Source organism: Giraffa tippelskirchi, chromosome X (assembly GCF_054371585.1).
Source record: "Giraffa tippelskirchi isolate mGirTip1 chromosome X, T2T-mGirTip1v1.2.pri, whole genome shotgun sequence".
Lineage (NCBI taxonomy): Eukaryota > Metazoa > Chordata > Mammalia > Artiodactyla > Giraffidae > Giraffa > Giraffa tippelskirchi.
Window position 1 is genome coordinate 137,717,678 of NC_137289.1, and position 21,234 is coordinate 137,738,911.

At 40.9% G+C, this 21,234-nt stretch overlaps 1 protein-coding gene across 9 annotated transcripts in view; it reads left to right on the forward strand.

Moving 5' to 3' along the window:
* The window catches only part of MAP3K15 (mitogen-activated protein kinase kinase kinase 15), a 150,495-nt gene that overhangs the window by 82,821 nt on the left and 46,440 nt on the right, over nt 1-21,234 (forward strand). For all 9 annotated transcript variants that reach the window (XM_081566045.1, XM_081566047.1, XM_081566046.1 and 6 more), the window contains 4 exons: nt 10,827-10,997; nt 15,637-15,749; nt 16,488-16,647; nt 20,298-20,448. In XM_081566045.1, coding sequence (XP_081422171.1) covers nt 10,827-10,997; nt 15,637-15,749; nt 16,488-16,647; nt 20,298-20,448 — 595 coding nt within the window. The remainder of the gene's footprint in view (nt 1-10,826; nt 10,998-15,636; nt 15,750-16,487; nt 16,648-20,297; nt 20,449-21,234) is intronic.

Consider the following 21,234-nt stretch of genomic DNA (forward strand, 5'->3'; position numbering starts at 1 on the left):
AATTTAGAATGCTAAAAACAATTCTGTCCTATAATTTCAGGACAGGGGAATAAATTCATCCTTAACTTTGTTTCTTGTATGTAAACAGAAATCCAGCAGAGGTCATCATTACTTAGTACACCCAGTAAATTAATTTAATTTTTTAAAAAGATGTAATTGACATATAACATATGTATGAGTTTTAAGTGTACAACATAATGATTCAATATATGTATATATTGTGAAATTATCACCACAGTAAGTCTAGTTAACATCCATCACCTTACATAAACACTCTTTTTCTTGTTATGAGAACTTTTAAGATGTCTCTTCAGTTCAGTTCAGTCACTCAGTCATGTCCAACTCTTTGCGACCCCATGAATCACAGCACTCCAGGCCTCCCTATCCATCACCAACTCCTGGAGTCTACCCAAACCCATGTCCATCGAGTCGGTGATGCCATCCAACCATCTCATCCTCTGTCGTCCCCTTCTCCTCCTGCCCCCAATCCTTCCCAGCATTAGGGTCTTTTCCAATGAATCAACTCTTCGCATGAGGTGACCAAAGTATTGGAGTTTCAGACATTGTACAGGAGACAGGGATCAAGATCATCCCCATGGAAAAGAAACACAAAAAAGCAAAATGGCTGTCTGAGGAGGCCTTATAAATAGCTGGGAAAAGAAGAGAAGTGAAAAGAAAAGGAGAAAAGGAAAGATATTCCCATCTGAATGCAGAGTTCCAAAAAATAGCAAGGAGAGATAAGAAAGCCTTCCTCAGCGATCAATGCAAAGAAATAGAGGAAAACAACAGAATGGGAAAGACTAGAGATTTCTCTTAGCAATTTGCAAATATGCAATATAGTAGTATTAATTATAGTCATCATGCTGTACATTGTATCCCCAAAACTTACTTATTTTATACTTGGGAGTTTGCAGTCTTGACCCAGTTTACTGTTTTATCCACCTCTCGCCCCCTCCCTCTGACACACCAATCTGTTCTTTATACCTATGAATTCAGTTTTTCTTTTTTAGATTCCATGTATAAGTGAGATTATACAGCATTTTTCTTTCTTTCTTTGGTTTACTTCACTAAGCATAAGGCTCTCAAGGTCCATCCATGTTGTTGCAAATGGAAAGATTCCTTCCTTTTTTATAGCTGAATAATAGTTCATTGTGAACATGTGTATATGTATATGTTTGTGTGTATGTATGTGTGTGTATACACACACACATCACATTTTCTTTATTCATTCATCTGTCTATAGACACTTAGGTTTTTCCATGTCTTGGCTGTTGAAAAGTATGCTGCAGTGAACATAGGAGCATGGGTATCTTTTTGACTTAGTACTTTTGTTTCCTTTAGATAAATGCCCAGAAGTGGAGTTGTTGGGTCATAGAGTAGTTCTGTTTTTAATCTTTTGAGGACCTCCACACTGTTTCCCATAGTGGCTGCACCAATTTATATTCCCACCAACAGGGCACAAGTGTTCCCTTTTCTCCACATCCTCACTAACACTTGTATCTCTTGTCTTTTTAATGATGACCATTGTAACAAGTGTGAGGTAATATCTCATTGTTTTTGCATTTCTCTAATGACTAATGATGTTGAGCATCTTTTTATGTACCTGTTAGCTTATCTGTATGCCTTCTTTGGAAAAATGTTTATGAGATCCTCTGCCCCATTTTTAAATCAGATTTTTGGTGGGGTTTTTTGTTGTTGTTCTTTATGTATTTTGGATGTTAACTTCTTATCAGATATATGATTTGTATGGAGAGTTTTGAGAGACATGTTTAGACTTAGAGTTTAGCAGGATCACTTTGACTGCTTTGTTGAAAATAGACTGTAGAGGGGCAAGGGTTGAAGCAGAAAATCATGGTAACTTGGACCAGAGTGGTCATTGTGGAATTCATGAGGAGTAGGCCGTTTTTCAATATGGTTTGAAATAAAAGCCAACAGATTTTGTTGAGTGAACAAAAGGTGTTAGAGTAATGAAACTTAACTCTAAAGTTTTTGGCTTGAATAACAGGAAGAATGGATCCGCCATCATTAAGATGAAAATGACTGTGAGAAGAACAGATTTGATGGGACAATTGAGAGTTTTGTTTTGAACACACCAAGTTTGAGGTATTAGACACGCAAGTGAGATGCCTAGAAGGCAGTGGATATGTAAGTCTGGAGTTTAGGGAGGTGCTCTGGGCTGCAGATAGAAATGGGGGGATCGTCAGAGTATATATAGATGGCTTGAAAAATCCTGATGCTGGATAATACCACCAAAGGATCTGGTGCAGTTACTGATGAAAAGTCTAAGCATTGTGCTTAGGGCCACTCTAGTGTTAAAATATCAGAGCGATGAATAGGAACTGGAAAATTAGACTGAAGTAGAAGGAAAATTTAGAAAGTGTGGTATTCTGCAAGCCAAGGAAGAAGGTGGTCCAAGGAGCAGGGAGTACTCAATGGTCTAATGCTGCTGGAAGGTCAAAGACAAGGGCTGAGAATTAATCAGTGGATTTAGCAATGATGAAGACCTACTGAATCAGACTGTCCAGTATTAGATACTGATGCCTGAATCCCATCTCCACAGATTTATTTAATTGGTCTGAGGTACAGCCTGGACAGCAAGGTTTTTAAAGCTCCCCAGGTCATTCTAGTATGCAGCCAAGGTTGAGACCCCACTGTCTTCGTTAATTTCCTCTCTTAAATTGTGAAATAGTCTTGTTATCAGAAACGGATGTGGCTGGACTGATTACACACAGAAATATTTATCTATAGGCTTATTCTTGGATACTTTGGGATCTGAAAATAATAAGCAGATCTGAAAACTAAAGGGATTAGCTATTTAGCACCTATCTGAAAGTGGCTTTTAAGCTGAAAATCCTTTGCTTTTCACTTTTTGCAAATGTTTGATTCTTTGTTTTGTTTATCCTCAAAAGACCTTTTGTTGTGAGTAACAGGAGTAAGTTTCAAGTTAATGAAAAAGTTCAAGGGAAATCTTGATGTAATTGATCTAAAGAAAACCAACCAAACAAACTTGGACTGGAATCAATAATTAAGCATTTAAAAGAGTTAAGTACATTCTTTTCAGAATCCTGAATACCTCAAAAGTTGGCTCATAACAGTTGAGAAATTTTGTACCACATTAAAGCTTTAATTTTTTCATTTTCTCACAACAGACTCTAGAAATTATTTAAATGCTTTAGTAAACTTGCAGAGAAGGTGATGGCACCCCACTCCAGTACTCTTGCCTGGAAAATCCCATGGATGGAGGAACCTGGTAGGCTGCAGTCCATGGGGTTGCGAAGAGTCAGACACGACTGAGCGACTTCACTTTCACTCTTCACTTTCATGCATTGGAGGAGGAAATGGCAACCCACTCCAGTATTCTTGCCTGGAGAATCCCAGGGACGGGGAAGCCTGGTGGGCTGCAGTCCATGGGGTCGCACAAAGTCGGACACGACTGAAGCGACTTAGCAACAGCAGCAGCAGTAAACTTGAGTTGAGTTGGTAGCTGTTGGCTCTTAAAAATTAAAGCACATCATGGATAGGCTGTTCATCAAGAGATCTAGTTCATAGGCTGGTAAAGTTGGATTCTATGGCCAAAGAGAGGAAGGATTCAATGTATTAGGACAAGACCAAGGTAGAAAATAGAGAAAGTCTGAGTTGAAATAGAGGCCTAATTATTGCAGGCTTCCAGAAGGATGTCAAGTGTCTAGATTAGCCCTTCTTAGCTCAGGTTGGGTTCCAAGAGAATTAAGCCCTAAGGCATTCATTGTATTAACTGAATAAACTCAACATCCTTAATGGGGCTATGTACTATCTTTGGGAGAATGGAGAAAATAGTCACTCAGATAATCAAATAATTTTCTCTAGGGTTTCTCTAGCAGAACCCCAGTTGAAAAAGGCTGTTTTAGGTACTAATCTGTCTTCTTGGATGACATAGTAGTCTTTTGAGGTAGGGGTCCTCAGGAAAGAAAGCAAAAAAAAAGAGCCTGTTGTAAAATTGCCCAGAAATTAAAAAGAATAATCTCTTTATTAGAATAGTTATTAGTAAAATAAGCACAGGAACACCTTGTACAAATCTCAGCAGTGATTTTTTGGACAATTTAATGTGTATCCTTCCAGACTTTTGTCTCTGCACATAAACTTATGTGTGAATAGTGTTTACTACAGAGTAGAATTGTGCTATTCATTTAGTTCAGCAATTTTTTCCCCCTTGAGCTATTATGGATATTCTTCTATATAATTACATATAGATTTGCTTCTGTCCAAGGGTTTTATGATATTCTGTAGTTTGGTTGTTACTAAATATATTTTACCACTCTTCTGTTAATGGATATTTGGATCATCTCAAGTTTTTCACTATTGTGAATAATGCCATAATAAACATTTGTTCAAAAATTCTTGAAATATATATGTATGTATGTATCTATTTCTATAGTATAGATTCCAGAAGTAGAATTGTTAAGTCAGGATTATTACTGTCCCTTTTTTTATTATATAAATTTCAAATATATTCAAAAGTAGAGGGTAACATGCTGCTGCTGCTAAGTCGCTTCAGTCGTGTCCGACTCTGTGAGACCCCATGGACTGCAGCCCACCAGGCTCCGCCGTCCCTGGGATTCTCCAGGCAAGAATACTGGAGTGGGTTGCCATTTCCTTCTCCAGTGCATGAAAGGGAAAAGTGAAAGTGAAGTCGCTCAGTCGTGTCTGACTCTTAGCGACCCCATGGACTGTAGCCTACCAGGCTCCTCCATCCATGGGATTTTCCAGGCAAGAGTACTGGAGTGGGGTGCCATTGCCTTCTCCGAGAGGGTAACATAACCCCCATTTGTTCCTTATCAACCTCAATAATTATCATCATAAGCTAGTTTTGTTTTCCCACTCCCACTGACTCCCACTACCCCAACACTGGGTTAGTTATGAAGCAAAGACATGACATTTCAATGATAAATATTTCATCTATAAGATATTGTGCTAAAGACTAAGAACTTTTTATAAAATACAATCACAGTTATCATACCTAAAAATTAGCAATAATTCCTTAATATCAATGTTCAGATTTTCCAAATTGTGTCTTTTTTTTTTTTTACACTGAGTTTGTTTGACATGATCCAGGCAAAGTCTACACATTGCGTTTTGTTGATAAGACTCTTAATTTCTTATCAACTTTTCTCCTCTTATTTTTTCTTTTTCTTCTTGTCAAAGAAACATTTGTCATGTAAAGTTAGCAAATTTCTGGATTTTGCTGATCATATCCCTGTGGTATAATTTAGTAAGTCCCTCCGCCGCACCGCCCCCTCCAACCCCACAACTCCTGTAAGTTGGTAATTAAATCTGGAGGCTTGTTTCAGATTCTGGTTTAAATTTTTAATTTTTATTTTATATTGGAGTATAGTTGATTTATAACATCATGTTAGTTTCAGGTTTACAGCAAAGTGAATCAGTATACATATACATATAGCCATTCTTTTTCAGATTCTTTTCCTGTATAGGTTATTATAGAATGTTGAGTAGAGTTCCCTGTGCTATACAGTAGGTCCTTGTTGGTTATCCATCTTGTATATAATAGTGTGTGCATATTAATCCAAAGCTCTTATTTATCCCTTCTCCCACCATGTTTCCCCTTTGGTAACCATAAATTTGTTTTCAATATCTGTAAGTCTGTTTCTGTTTTGTAAATAAGTTCATTTGAATCGTTTTTTAAAATTGAATTCCACATATGAGTGATATCATATGATACCTGTCTCTTGCTGGCTTACTTCACTTAGTATGATAATCTCCAGGTTCATCCATGTTGCTGCAGATAGCATTGTTTCTTTCTTTTTTATGGCTAAGTAATATTACATAGTACGTATATAACACATCTTCTGTATTCATTCCTCAGTTGATGGACATTTAGGTTGCTTCCATGTCTTGGCTATTGTAAATAGTGCTGCAGTGAATATTGGGATGCATATATCTTTTTGAATTATGTTTTTCTCCAGGTATCTTCCCAGAAGTGGAATTGCTAGATCATGTGGTAGTTCTATTTGTAGTTTTTTAAGGAACCTCCATACTGTTCTCCATGGGGGCTGTACTAATTTACATTACCACCAACAGGGTAGGAGGGTTCCTTTTTCTCCACACCCTCTCCAACATGTATTGCTTGTAGCTTTTTTTGATTATACCCGTTCTATCTGCTGTGAGGTGATACCTTATTGTAGTTTTGAGTTGCATTTTTCTGATAATGAACGACTTTGAGCATCTTTTCATGTGATTTTTTCACCATCTATCTATTCTTTGGAGAAATGTCAATTTAGGTTGGTTTGATTTTTTTAAAGATTACTTAATAGTTGATTACAGTCAGCAAAAACAAGACCAGGAGCTGACTGTGGGTTGGATCATGAACTCCTTATTGCCAAATTCAGACTGAAATTGAAGAAAGTCGAGAAAACCACTAGACCATTCAGGTATGACCTAAATCAAATCCCTTATGATTATACAGTGGAAGTGACAAATAGATTTAAGGGACTAGATCTGATAGACGGAGTGCCTGATGAACTATGGATGGAGGTTCGTGACATTGTACAGGAGACAGGAATCAAGACCATCCCCAAGAAAAGAAATGCAAAAAAGCAAAATGGCTGTCTGAGGAGGCCTTACAAATAGCTGAAAAGAAGGGAAGCGAAAAGCAAAGGAGAAAAAGAAAGATATACCCATTTGAATGCAGAGTTCCAAAGAATAGCAAGGAGAGATAAGAAAGCCTTCCTCAGCGATCAATGCAAAGAAAGAGGAAAACAATAGAATGGGAAAGACTAGAGATTTCTTCAAGCAAATGAGAGATACCAAGGGAACATTTCATGCAAAGATGGGCTCAATAAAGGACAGAAGCAGAAGATATTAAGAAGAGGTAGCAAGAATACACAGAAGAACTGTACAAAAAAGTTCTTCACGACCCAGATAATCACGATGGCGTGATCACTCACCTAGAGCCAGACATCCTGGAATGTGAAGTCAAGTGGGCCTTAAGAAGCATCACTACGAACAAAGCTAGTGGAGGTGATGGAATTCCAGTTGAGCTATTTCAAATCCTGAAAGATGACGCTGTGAAAGTGCTGCACTCAATATGCCAGCAAATTTGGAAAACTCAGCAGTGGCCACAGGACTAGAAAAGGTCAATTTTCATTCCAGTCCCAAAGAAAGGCAATGCCAAAGAATGCTCAAACTACTGCACAATTGCACTCATCTCACATGCTAGTGAAGTAATGCTTAAAATTCTCCAAGCCAGGCTTCAGCAACATGTGAACCGTGAACTTCCAGATGTTCAAGCTGGTTTTAGAAAAGGCAGAGGAACCAGAGATCAAATTGCCAACATCCGCTGGATCATCGAAAAAGCAAGAGAGCTCCAGGAAAACATCTATTTCTGCTTTATTGACTATGCCAAAGCCTTTGACTGTGTGGATCACAATAAACTGTGGAAAATTCTGAAAGAGATGGGCATACCAGACCACCTGACCTGCCTCTTGAGAAACCTGTATGCAGGTCAGGAAGCAGTAGTTAGAACTGAACATGGAACAACAGACTTGTTCCAAATAGGAAAAGCAGTACATCAAGGCTGTATATTGTCACCCTGCTTATTTAACTTATATGCAGAGTACATCATGAGAAACGCTGGGCTGGATGAAGCACAAGCTGGAATCAAGATTGCCGGGAGAAATATCAATAACCTCAGATATGCAGATGACACCACCCTTATGGCAGAAAGTGAAGAACTAAAGAGTCTCTTGATGAAAGTGAAAGAGGAGAGTGAAAAAGTTGGCTTAAAGCTCAACATTCAGAAAACTAAGATCATGGCATCTGGTCCCATCAGTTCATGGGAAATAGATGGGGAAACAGTGGAAACAGTGGCTGACTTTATTTTTTTGGGCTCCAAAATCACTGCTGATGGTGATTGCAGCCATGAAATTAAAAGACGCTTACTCCTTGGAAGGAAAGTTATGACCAACCTAGACAGCATATTTAAAAGCAGAGACATTACTTTGCCGACGAAGGTCCGTCTATTCAAGGCTATGGTTTTTCCAGTAGTCATGTATGGATGTGAGAGTTGGACTATAAAGAAAGCTGAGTGCTGAAGAACTGATGCTTTTGAACTGTGGTGTTGGAGAAGACTCTTGAGAGTCCCTTGGACTGCAAGGAGATCCAACCAGTCCATCCTGAAGGAAATCAGTCCTGAGTGTTCATTGGAAGGACTGATGTTGAAGCTGAAACTCCCAATACTTTGGCCACCTGATGCTAAGAGCTGACTCATTTGAAAAGACCCTGATGCTGGGAAAGATTGAGGGCAGGAGGAGAAGGGGACGACAGAGGATGAGATGGTTAGATGGCATCACCGACTCGACAGATATGGGTTTAGGTGGACTCTAGGAGTTGGTGATGGACAGGGAGGCCTGGTGTGCTGCGGTTCATGGGGTCGCAAAGAGTCAGACACGACTGAGCGACTGAACTGAACTGAACTGCATAGTTGATTGTGTACTTCATCAGTTTTTTGTTTTTGTGATGCTAGTGGCCCTTGATGATCATTACCTAGATCCATTATTTCGTTAGAAGTTGTAAAATAGTGATATTTGAATTTTATAATTAATTCCCGAGTTAGTGGCACAAATACTTTATTTATAAAGAGACATTTTCCCTCATCAATGACTTGGTTACAGTTTGTATGGGGAAAGGAAGCTATATGCTTAATTTTGCCTTGATCATTTTTCAAAAACAGTGAATTGGTTTGTTAGCATCCTCCAAGAGTGACCAGTGAGGCTTCATAAGATCTTTATGAACTCATAATTTTAGTGATAATTAATGTATTTCAGTGCTTTATAGTTATTTTTCTTCTTAATGCTCAAATTTTCCCCTCTTTAGCCAAAAACTTTCAAGTTGGCTCCTGAGTCTTTGATAAGAGTTTAGTAGCTTCTTTGCTTCTTTGTGGGTTAAGATGTTCCAGAATCATCTTAGACATATGTTGAATCAATGATTCTTGCAAGGAGTCCTGGTTTCTTAAGTGAGAGTTGACGTTTTCAGACCCCCAGTCAGGGCTTGAAGGTTCTCATTGCTACTGAGTTGGTCATTGTTTTGAACCTTTTTGGTAGCTAGAGCTGGGGAGACCACCTCATGAATTCCTAGTGATATTCCAATTCAAATTTAGGACTATAGGATTTTTGCTTCTTTGATTTTGTATTTATTTCTCCTGTGCTGAAAATTCTGGTTCTTAATGATACTCAATTAATATTTTTGTATTCTTTTCCAAAACACCAGTACTAGTCTCATCACTTGGACTTCCCAGGTGGCTCAGTGGTCAAGAATCCGCCTGCCAATGCAGGAGACACAGGTTTGATCCCTGGGTCGGGAAGATCTCCTAGAGGAGGAAATGGCAACCCACACCAGTATTCTTGCCCGGGAAATTCCATAGGCAGAGGAGCCTGGCAAAGAGTCAGACACGACTGAGCACACACATACCATTATCACATATATAGTATGATTACTGGAAACTATATAAGATTTCTTTGCATTTATATTTTTTCCTTAGGTTATATCCTCTCAGGAAAGTACAATTGGATTATTGTGTTTGTAAATCATGTGATAAATTAATTTCTCTTTTGTGGGTAAGCTGTCAACCAGATGCATAGGTTCATTTGTTTTGTTTTGCCCCAGCCACAAATTCAGATAGTATGTTCATTAGCAAACTCTCTTTTTAGGCAAAATTTTAAGAATTGTCTCATTTTTAAAAAGAATTATGTAAAAATCTTACGTATTTTCAAAGCCAAATTCCAAGACGTATTAATAGAACTTTCTATCTGTCCCTGCCCCCTTCATCATGTTTTCTTTTCCCTCAACCTATCATTAGCCATTTTTCTTACCTTTTTATTTTCCATTTTGAAGAAATGAAAGGAGATACATTTATTGTTCACATCCCCCCCTTTTTAAATAAAAAGGTAGCATTTTGTGCACAGTATTCAACACCTTGCTCTCTTGTCTTAACAGGATGTTCTGGAGACCTTTCCATAGCAGTATTACATAGAAGTTGCTTAATTTCTTTTTAGAAATGTTTAATATTTTATATTATAATATGAATATCATTAACCATAGTTGACTTAATCAGTCCTCACTACTGATGGACATGTGCTTCCAAACCTTCACAGGAACACTTTTAATATTTCACAGCCACAAACTCAAGATATTTTGTGGCAAAAAAATTTAACAGCTGTCTAAGGAATTCATTTCCTGTGTATAAAATGAAAATTTTACCACATAATGTACTAATAAAGAAGACTGTGATCTGTGAATATATAAGTAATTTCTGATTCTGATGAGTATAACAGGAATTACTGGTGGGGTCATTCCCTGTTTGAGGATGGCAAGACATTTCAGGTCAAGAAATGCCAAGATATATTTCTAAATTCATCTTGGCTTTCTGAATTTGGGGACCCTGCCACTTTTCCAAAGGAACCTTGTATCAGACTATCTCATCCTCATGATTCAGGCTTAGCTTCTGAAATCTTTACTCTTCATCCAGCAACAGGAAGATGCCATATTTTTTTTCTGTCTTTCCAAATACATTGATCTGCATACACTTTCATCCACAGTCTAGGTCTAACTTAGAAAAGATCAGGTAAGGATGGAGTATGATTTAATGAGACTTACTGGTGTGGATCTTAAGCACTTGTTTCATTTGAATATGAAAAATGAAAGATAATTTCATTTTTTTTCCTGTTAAAGCACAGCATCCTTGCACCAGCCTTTCACAGAATGAATGCATATATAGATATATACACTCCCTGTCTTGAGTCAGACATTTGTCATCTTATCACTGAATCTTTCAGGAGAAACAGCACAGATGATCGTGAGAAGGCCCTGCAGGTCATGCTCCAGGTTCTGCAGAGCTGTGACCACCCGGCCCCCGACATGTTCTGCCTCTGTGGGAGGATCTACAAGGACATCTTCTTAGATTCGGACTGCAAAGATGATGCCAGCAGAGACAGCGCCATCGAATGGTAAACCCTCTGCCTTCGTCAGTAACACATGCATCTGTGCAAAGAATAGAATTGCACAAGCTCAGGGTCCAGGTCTTTTCCCTACATATGTGTATCTGCCTGTTTGCTGGCAGTAAGAAAGATGCCATACAAGTGGTCTGGGAATTTCCAGATTCTTTTTTCCAAAAGGAAACCATTAGAAACAGGATTTTCTGCTGGTGACACTCTTCTCACAAGTTCACACATTTATAGGGGCAAGGAAGCTCAGCACCTCCTTCCCAGCTCCTCCTTCCAGAACCTTGTTCCACCACCATCATGGCATTACCCTCTCAGTGAGCTGTTCATTTCTTATTCATTTATTCATTCAACAAATGTCTTCTGAGGGTTTACTGCATGCCAGGAACTCTTCTAGATGGTGGGGATAAACAGCAGATCTGAATCCACACCCTCATGGACCTTGCATTGCTGGTAAGGAAAGTTAGACAAACAAATACAGTAAAATAGAATATCAGCTGATGGTGAGGGCATTGGGGAAAAGTTAATCAAGGACAAGGGAAGGGAGGGTTGGGAGTTGTCAGCAGTTTTATATAGGATGCTCAGTGAAGGTGAATAAAGTGTAGGTGGTGAGGGAATGAGCCTTGCAGATAACTGTGTTCCAGAAGTAGGGTGAGGGACAGCAAGAACAAGAGCTGAGGGGGGTCTCCTCAGCAAAGACCCTGAGAAGGAAGCATGCTGAGTATGTGCAAGGATGATGAGGCCAGGAGCAAGGGGGACAGTGGCAGGAAATGCAAAAGAAGAAGACTGTTTTACTCAGAGTGAGATGATACAGTGCTGGAATGTTCTCAGCGGAGGAGTGACACGATCTGAGCTGCATTTTAACCAGAGGACTCTCGTGGTTATGCAAAGAATACATGTTAGGGGGTGTGTCAGCTATCATTTGCTGCATAACAAGCAACTCCAAAACCCAGTGGCTTAACACAAGGGTTTATGATGTCTCATGATTCTGTGGATTGCCCAGGCAGTTCCTCTGCTGATTCTACTCCTGAAGTGCTGAACTCATTCCTAAGGTTGTAGTCATCTGGAGAGGCAGCAGGGCTGACAGGTCCAGGATGGCCTCAGTCACATGTGACAGCTGGTGCCAGCTGTTGGTGGGAGCCTCCATTCTCTAACAGTGGTTTTAGTCCTGCAAGACCAGCTCCCTTACATGGTGGACAGCATTCTAACAGAGTGAATGTGGAAACCAGAAAGCCTCTCAAGGCTCAGGAACTCTCACAAGGTCAGTTCTGCCACATGTTCTTGGTCAAAGCCAACCACATGGTCAGCCCAGATTCAAAGTGGGTAGAGACACAGATTCCACCTGTGAGAGGGAGACATGACAAAGGCATGTGCTTAGTGGTTTGGCAGGGGTTTGTGGTTATTAAGTAACCTACCACGTGGATGAGGGCTGACAGAGAGAACAGTTAGAAACTCAGAGAAGAGCTGATGGTAGCTTGAACCAGGGTAGTAATGATGAAAACAATGAGGTGTCAGAACCTGGGTGTATTTGCAGATAGAGCAAACAGCCTACATCATCCATTTCCATCACAAGAGCTCTTGGTACCGCTGTTTGGTCTCATTTAATTCTGACTGCCCCCCTTCCCCCTCCTCTTTGTTTTCCTTCTATACAGATTGGACTTTGTCCTCTCCCCTCTTCTCTCCATCTACACTGTTCCTTGGTAATCCTAGTCACTCCCACACCTTGGACTGTAGTCAGTCTCCAGCCCAGCCCCTATCCTAAGCTTTGGCCCCACATTGCCCTACTCTTTGCTTACCTATTCTTTCAAGATGGTGCTGGTATTTAAGACTCAGCATGTCTAAGATTGAAGTTATTCCCTCCTCTCCATAAGGGATGGCTTCCATTGTCTTGCTCTCTTCCCACCATTCTTTAGCCTTCTCCACATGCACTTTTGCTTAATGTTTGGTGACTTTCACTTACTTATCTCCCTATACGGTCACTTCCCAATTCCAGCCCTTCTGTGAGCCTTCCTTTCCTCCCTAACCATCCTTTCCCATCACCACCACCCTCAGTCGGTGCCATTTTTTTTTTTTTATTTTCTTGCCAGGAATGTTCTAACAGTATCCCAGGTGGGTTCTCTGCTTGGTGTCTGTAAAGTGTATCCTTCATACATTAACAGCTTACTTTTCCTGAAGCTCAAAGACCCAAAATACCTCTCCACTCCCTACTAAATACAACTTCAAACTCGTAGATCACCATTCTGGGTGCTCTGCAGACTTTCTCCAACCTCCCCCAGCCCTGTTTCTCACTACTTGATATATGTCCACATAAACTGGAGTTCCTTAGGAACTCCCCAAACTTCCATCTCTGCTCCTGCCATTTTCTGTGCTGGGGATTCCCTTTCTAAATTGCTGCTGTTACAATTCTATCCATCTTCATGCCATATCTCAAGCCTCTCTTGTCTCCTGTGAGTCCCTCTAGATGGATTTGTGTGATTTTAGGTTATTTGCCACACTCATGAAAATTAGTATTTTCACTAATTGTGTGTAGATCTTACAATCTCTTTCATGGTATAGGTTCTTAGAGGGTGGGGGACCTTCTTTTAGTCTTAGTTAATCCCAAGTATTACCCAGAGCACTGCATGGTCAAGAGGAATCACTCGGGGTGTTGAAGGGAAGGAAAATGAAGGAAAATAATTGACAGGGGCAAAATAGGTAGCTGTGTTCCCACCACCATGGCCAGGAATTCAACCCCCAGGTCAGGAAATGACTGCCTGTGGCTCCTTCAAGGAAGTCATCGGAGCCCTCTCCATGCAGTTTGGAAGGTAGCGCTGTGGGTACAGGAGCACATGAAGCTTAATCTTCTGGTCAAGGCATGTTGGCTCTGTTGAGGCCATGGGGATCATCTCGCTCTCAGAGATGTGGAACGTGAGTCTCAGGGAGGCAGGGGGCCAGTCCAAGGTCATGGGGCTGGACAGACACAAACCTGGGACTGCAGTCCTGACCCCGAATTCGAGACTTGTCTGTCCCCAAGCTGGGCCTGTTTGATTTGTGGATAAGAAACATAGAGAAACCACCCTCTCTGCCCTCTTCCCAGATAGCTTTCCATAATAAAAGAAAATGGGGGAAAAAAAGTCACATATAGTAAGATATGGAATGTAAAATCCCCAAAACATACCAGGAGTGGGAGGGAGAGAGGGTTCAATTTTATTGGAATTTTGTTGACTGGGGTTGGAAGAACTTTCTTGATGTCCTTGGCTCCACTTGAGGGTACTTTGTATCATGCCACCAAGTTCACAGAATCATATTTTAACTGATTTCGTGACATGATCAGACTTAACTGATAAGTTCTCCCTTTCACAGTGAATGTTTTGTTGGTGCTTAATCCTCCTGTTGTCACATGAGTGATAAAATCACTCCTGGTTTACAAAAAGACATTTTTGTGTCATTACTTCATTGATCAGATTTTTTTCCCCTAATCTTGGTATTCATACTTGATCATGGAAGAGAAATACATTTTTAATGTGTAGACAAACGATAAATAAGAAAATTTTGAATGGCATGGTGAACCTTTCAGTGTAAAAATGGCACTCACAGTTTAGGATCTTGTTTATCTTAATGTAAACTATCACTGCCCTTTCTCTCACTTTATGCCACTGCTCTTTGGGATCCAACATTTTGGCAGAACTGCTTCTTACATGAAAAAATAATTCCATTTTGTGATACAAACAAACAGATGGCCTACAGAGAAAGGGCCTATACCTGTTGAGATTTCCGTGAAATAAAAAATGCTCAGTGTGCAAATGTAGTATAACTTTAAAAATGATATGTTGACATTTTGGCTCACTTTAGAGGGTAGAATTATAATAGGTTTTAGATTTCTTTTGTACACTTTAATATACTTTCCTCATTTTATACAATGACCATAGCTTTTCTCTAAAAGCTATAAATCTGATGAAGATAGGTTTTAAAAATTCCTAGTGCTATTGTGTTGCTATTATGACATTTTTAAGAAGCTATCTGATTGGTGCATGTAGCTATCAGTAAAGATGGGCAGGGAGGGGCAAAGAGCTGGAAAACAAATTCACTCACTTCACTTCAGTCGCTCAGTCATGTCCGACTCTTTGCAACCCCATGAACCACAGCACGTCAGGCCTCCCTGTCCATCACCAACTCCCAGAGTCCACCCAAACCCATGTCCATTGAGTCGGTGATGCCATCCAGCCATCTCATCCTCAGTTGTCCCCTTCTCCTCCCGCCCTCAATCCTTCCCAGCATCAGGGTCTTTTCAAATGAGTCAGCTCTTCGCATCAGGTGGCCAAAGTATTGGAGTTTCAGCTTCAACATCAGTCCTTCCAATGAACACTCAGGACTGATCTCCTTTAGGATGGACTGATTGGATCTCCTTGCAGTCCAAGGGACTCTCAAGAGTCTTCTCCAACATCACAGTTCAAAAGCATCAATTCTTCGGCACTCAGCTTTCTTTATAGTCCAGCTCTCACATCCATACATGACCACTGGAAAAACCATAGCCTTGACTAGATGGACCACAAATTAGAGTAGTAAAAATTTTCATGAGAAGATTGATATGTGCTATTATTTACACTTTTTTCTTCTACTATAATAAGCTGATATAAAGGGAATTTTGATGCTTCTATAATTACAGGTATCACAAAGGGTTTGCGCTCCAGCCATCTCTTTATTCAGGAATCAACCTTGCGGTATTGCTGATAGTTGCTGGACAACAATTTGAAACTTCCATGGAACTGAGGAAAATAGGTAAAGCTGTTCATGACTGCACATGTTGATATGCTTTGACAACACAAGTCCAGCATTCAAAATTATGCTCAAATAACCAGCATTAAGGGGACTTCCCTGGTGGCTCTGGTAAAGAATCTGCCTGCCAATGCAGGAGACGTGAGTTTGACCTCTGGGTTGGGAAGATCCCCTGGAGAGGGAAATGACAACCCACTCTAATATTCTTGCCTGGGAAATTCCATGGACAGAGGAGCCTGGCGGGCTACAGTCCTTGGAGTCGCATGAGTCAAACAGAACTTAGTGACTGCTACTGCTAAGTCACCTCAGTTGTGTCCGACTCTGTGCGACCCCATAGATGGCAGCCCAGCAGGCTCTGCTGTCCCTGGGATTCTCCAGGCAAGAAAACTGGAGTGCCATTTCCTTCTCCAATGCATGAAAGTGAAAAGTGAAAGTGAAGTTGCTCAGTCGTGTCCGACTCTCAGCAACCCCATGGACTGCAACCTACCAGGCTCCTCCATCCATGGGATTTTCCAGGCAAGAGTACTGGAGTGGGGTGCCATTGCCTTCTCCAGAACTTAGTGACTAAACAACAACAAAAACAACCAGCATTATATCGCAAAAGGAACAGTTACTCTCTGATAGCACACGTGGGGCTGCAGCCCCAATACAGTGCCGTTTCTCCTCTATCTAAAGGCTTGCATGATATGATAGAAACTAGGAAGATTTGTCTTAACTTTATCTAAAATTCAAATTATTCAGGTGTCCGGCTGAACAGTTTGTTGGGAAGAAAAGGGAGCTTGGAGAAAATGAACAACTACTGGGATGTAGGTCAGTTCTTCAGTGTCAGCATGTTGGCCAGTGATGTTGGGAAGGCTGTCCAAGCAGCAGAGAGGTTGTTCAGACTGAAACCTCCCGTCTGGTGAGTCATGCCTATGCATTTTTATCACCCATGTCAATATCCAGTCTTGTTCTGAAAAGTTAACCTAGGAGGAAAAGGTGTGAATGCAAAAAACAATAACAATTGCTGTGTTTTTTCCTTCTGACTTCTTCATTAAAGCAAAGTTAAGGCAGAAAGGCTCACTTAGTTTTATGTGAAGGGAGGGAAAAACAGACCCCACACACAGAATATATCCTTACACGCTATGTCTCCAAGACAAAACTCTCAGTCCCTTTAGTTTTTTCAGATCATGTAGGTTCTCAAGAGCAGAACATTCTTGGGTACCAGTCCATATTGTGCATTTGTGAGAAAGCAGATAGTAAAGCTCAAAGGACACCAAGTAAATGATTTTCATCATAAATGGAAGCGAACTAAAACACCCATCATAGATATGGTCAGGAAAATGGAGGCCCAGCAGTGCCTCTAGTTAGTTCATTATGCAGCCATTAAAATGTGCAAGAAAGAATACTTGGAGACATGGAAATGTGTTCATGGTTTATCATTGAATAAGAAAAACCAGATACAGCATGTATTTTTTCTATCAGTGACATTATCAGAATCACCTGTGTTGACTAAAACAGACTGCCAGGCCTAACCCTTAAGATTTCTAGTTCAGAGGGTATAGGGTAGGGCCTGAGAATTTGCATTTAGAAATTACAAGCGGACGCTGCTGGCCTGGGGGCCACACTTTGAGAACTACTGTTGTATATGGACTCATTTTCATTAAAAACCTCTGTTTCATATGTGACTCAGAGGAGGGTCTGGGAGAGTTGGGCAATAGCTGACTTCCCAATAGACACTGAGCTCCACTGGAATCATGGTTCCGCCATTGATTACTATAGTCTCATAAAATCAATAGATGCTCAGCAGATATTTGTATAATGAATAAATGATGAGTCATGGATTTTCCCCAAAACGTTGATAGTGGTTGTCTCAGGGAGGTAGCCGATGAGGAAGTTTTGAATCTGCTTTTTAAATCTATCCTCTGATTTGTCTAAAATGCATTTGGATCACTTACATAATTAAAACATTTTTGCTTCTAATGATCCATGTTTGTCTGTCCCCTTCTGTGTCTCCTCTCAGTGGGCCAATCTGGACCCTAGGGGATAGGAATTTCAGTGGCCATACCTAGTGTTGACTGTGTTTCCTCCTCATCTAGAGGACTTAAATTTGATCCTGAAACCCTATGAACTTCTTGAAAGTTTTCTGAGGCTGAGAGAACACAGAGGTAGGCTAAGCTTGCAGCTCTCCTGGAGTGGCCGCTATTTGAAGCACTCTAATGTTACAGTGTATTGCTGCATCTGAGGCAGACAGAGCTGACTCTCTGGAAATGAGCTCTGAGGCTTGAATACATTCCCATTACGTCAGAACCTGGACTGACTGACAGTATTTGTACCTATTGTGTATTCAAGACCACCCTGAGGTTCATGATTTGCTCAAAGAATTCAGAAAGCTGTTATACTTGTGGCAGTGGTTTATTGCAGTAAAAGTATATGGATTAGAATCAGCAAAGACAAGAGGCACCTAGGGCAGAGCTCAGGGGAGACCAGGAACAGGCTTCCAGTTGTCCTCTTTCAGTGGAGTTATATGTGGTTGTTGTTACTTAGTTGCTAAGTCGCGTCCTACTCTTTGTGACCCCGGGAACTGTAGCCCGCCAGGCTCCTCCGTCCGTGGGATTTCCCAGGCAAGAATACTGGAGTGGGTTGTCATTTCCTTCTCCAGGGGATCTTCCTGACCCAGGAGTTGAACCCACATCTCCTTCAATGGCAGGTGGATTTTTCACTGCTGAGCCACCAGGAAGGCCCAGTGGAGTCATGTGGACAGTGCTTAACTCTCCCAGCAGTGATGCATGACAACATGTACAAATTATTGTCGACCAGGGAAGCTCACTGAGCCTTGTTGTCCAGGGTTTTTATTAATTGTTTTAAAAGATAATTTTATTTCGTTTTGATTGTGCTGGATCTTCCCTGCTATGCGGGTTCTTCCCTAGTTGTAGTGAGTGAGGGCTCCTCTCTAGTTGCAGTCACCGGGTTCTCTTGTTGTGGAGCTCAGACTCTAGGCTCATGGACTTCAGTAGCTGTGGTTCCTGGGCTCTAGCACACAGGCTCAGTAGTTGTGAAACATGGGCTTTGTTGCTTCTCGGCATGTGGGATCTTCCCAGACCAGGAATCAAACCTGTGTCTCAGTTCTGATCCTGTGTAAAGTATCTATATTGGCAGGCATGCAAATTCTTTACCACTGAGCCACCAAGGAAGTCCCAGGGTTTTTACTGAGAGTCAGTTATGTAGGCATGAAGCATGCAGGTAGCTGAGCTGAGTTCCCAGCCTCTCCAGAAATCACACTGAAACAACATGGCCCAAGGCCTCCACCGTGAATCATAATGTTAGTGTAGACTAGCTGGCCTGGCACAAGGCCTAAGGTTGACAAAGACTCTATCAGGCGGGATATCCCAACGACTTAGAACTAATGCTTCAGAAGCCAGTCAAAGGCCAGACCTTTCTTTGGAATATGTAGTTTGGAAACCTAGGCCTGCCGAGTTAATCCTTTACAACACCATACCTTCCCAGGATAGCTCCAGACTTTATCCTCAAAGGGCAAAATAATGCTCTGATACTGTCAGTGTAACCACCACCCCTCAGCCCCATTCCGTATCAGAGAGGAGACCACCACTGCCTGGCAGCTATGTTTCAAAAAGTTCAATTTGCCTAAAGATAGTAAAGATGTGGTGAGACTGAAGACCTCATAAATTAAAGATCCAGCAGGTCAGATCTGATTTTTTTTAGAAGAGACCTTGAGTTTAATATTAGTGATGGCCAGGGGTCAAAGAGGAAATAGGGTAGGAAGGAAACTGGCCTGGCTATAGAAGAGAAACATGAGGGATCTTTTCAGATGGAAATTTTTTCTGTCTTGACTGTGTTGATTTCAATATCCTGATTGTGATACTCTTCTAGAATTTTGCATGATGTTACGATTGGTATAAACCAGGCCAAGGATACATGGGATCTCTCTGTATTGTTTCTTACAACTATATATAAATCTATAACTTCTCTGGTGGTTCAGATGGTAAAGCGTGTGCCTACAATGCGGGAGACCCGGGTTCAATCCCTGGGTCAGGAAGATCCCCTGGAGAAGGAAATGGCAACCCACTCCAGTACTCTTGCCTGGAAAATCCCATGGACGGTGGAACATGGTAGGCTATAGTCCATGGGGTTGCAACGAGTTGGACACGACTGAGTGACTTCACATAAATCTATAATTGTCTTGTTAGAAAAAAAGACACTGAGTTTGAAATTTTGTCATTCTGCAGTTCCTTTGAACTTCAAACCACTTGCTCTTGTTAATTAAGATAGCAAATGTTTGCCAGTCTCTGTGCTTTAAACAAGATGTACCAAAATTGAGGTCTAGCCCAATGTTAGGCATGTTCTATGATTTTGTTGGGCAAGCTTATTTTGTTTATTTTGCTCCATTTGGGTTTCTTTTAATTAAGTATGTGGCTGCCAAATGATTAAGAAGTACCTGCTATGCAATATGAATTTAAGAAATAAAGCTTTGGTGAAACTTCTTTTAAAGGGAGGAGGATTGAATACTGTTTCCTTGGAAATCTAATTTATTGGTACTTGTGGTCCTTCCAGGTACCTGCGGTCATTAGTTCAGAACTTGTTGTTAATTCAGCGCTTCAAGAAACCCATTATTGAATATTCACCCAGGCAAGAACGGCTGAACTTCTGGCTAGATATAATTTTTGAGGCAACAAATGAAGTTACTAATGGACTCAGATTTCCAGTAAGAAACGCTAAATCTTGAAGATAAAATAAAAAAGAAAGTGGGATTGGTACTGTCAAATTATTGAATACTCTGAAAGGAAGAAAACTTTAGAATAATTGAAAATGTTAAGAGATTCATCAATCTTAGGCAAAGTCAGCCAGTGAGAGATCAACTCACTAGAAAAGGTTGGCTATATACTTTAAAATAGTGGTTCTCAACTAGGAGTGATTTTTGTCCCCAGAGGGCATTTGGCAATATCTAGAGACAGTTTGGTTGTCATGGCTGTGGGGAAGGTTTTGCTACTGGCAGCTAGTGGGGTGGAGGCCAAGGATGCCACTAAACCTCCCACAAAGACAAGACAGCCTCCTGCCCCCAACACACAACTACCCAGCCCCAAATGTCCATAGTGTTGCGGGGGAGAAACTCGGTTCCACAACAGTGCAGCACTAATAGTAAAATTTTGGAATTTTACTGCTCCTCTCCTCCTCTCCCTCCCTCTCCCTCAGCACAATAAAATGTAACTCATGGACTGTCACTTCATTCTACATCCTCTTGCATTTTTTGCAGACTTGGGTACCTACCTGTGGATCCTCCAGTTTACTTCCTCATTTCTCTCAAAAACTGTAGCCTTCCTTCTTCTTCTCTGTGACCTCCTTGGGCAAGCTGTTCTTGGCCACTTTATCTAATAAACAAGTGTCTCCCCCACCCCATCATTATTCTTCCTTATTTTCTCTATGTTCCCTTATTGCATATCCACCAGTAGGTGCTCAGAGAGGGTCTGTGGAGTCCAGAGCTCCCCACTTG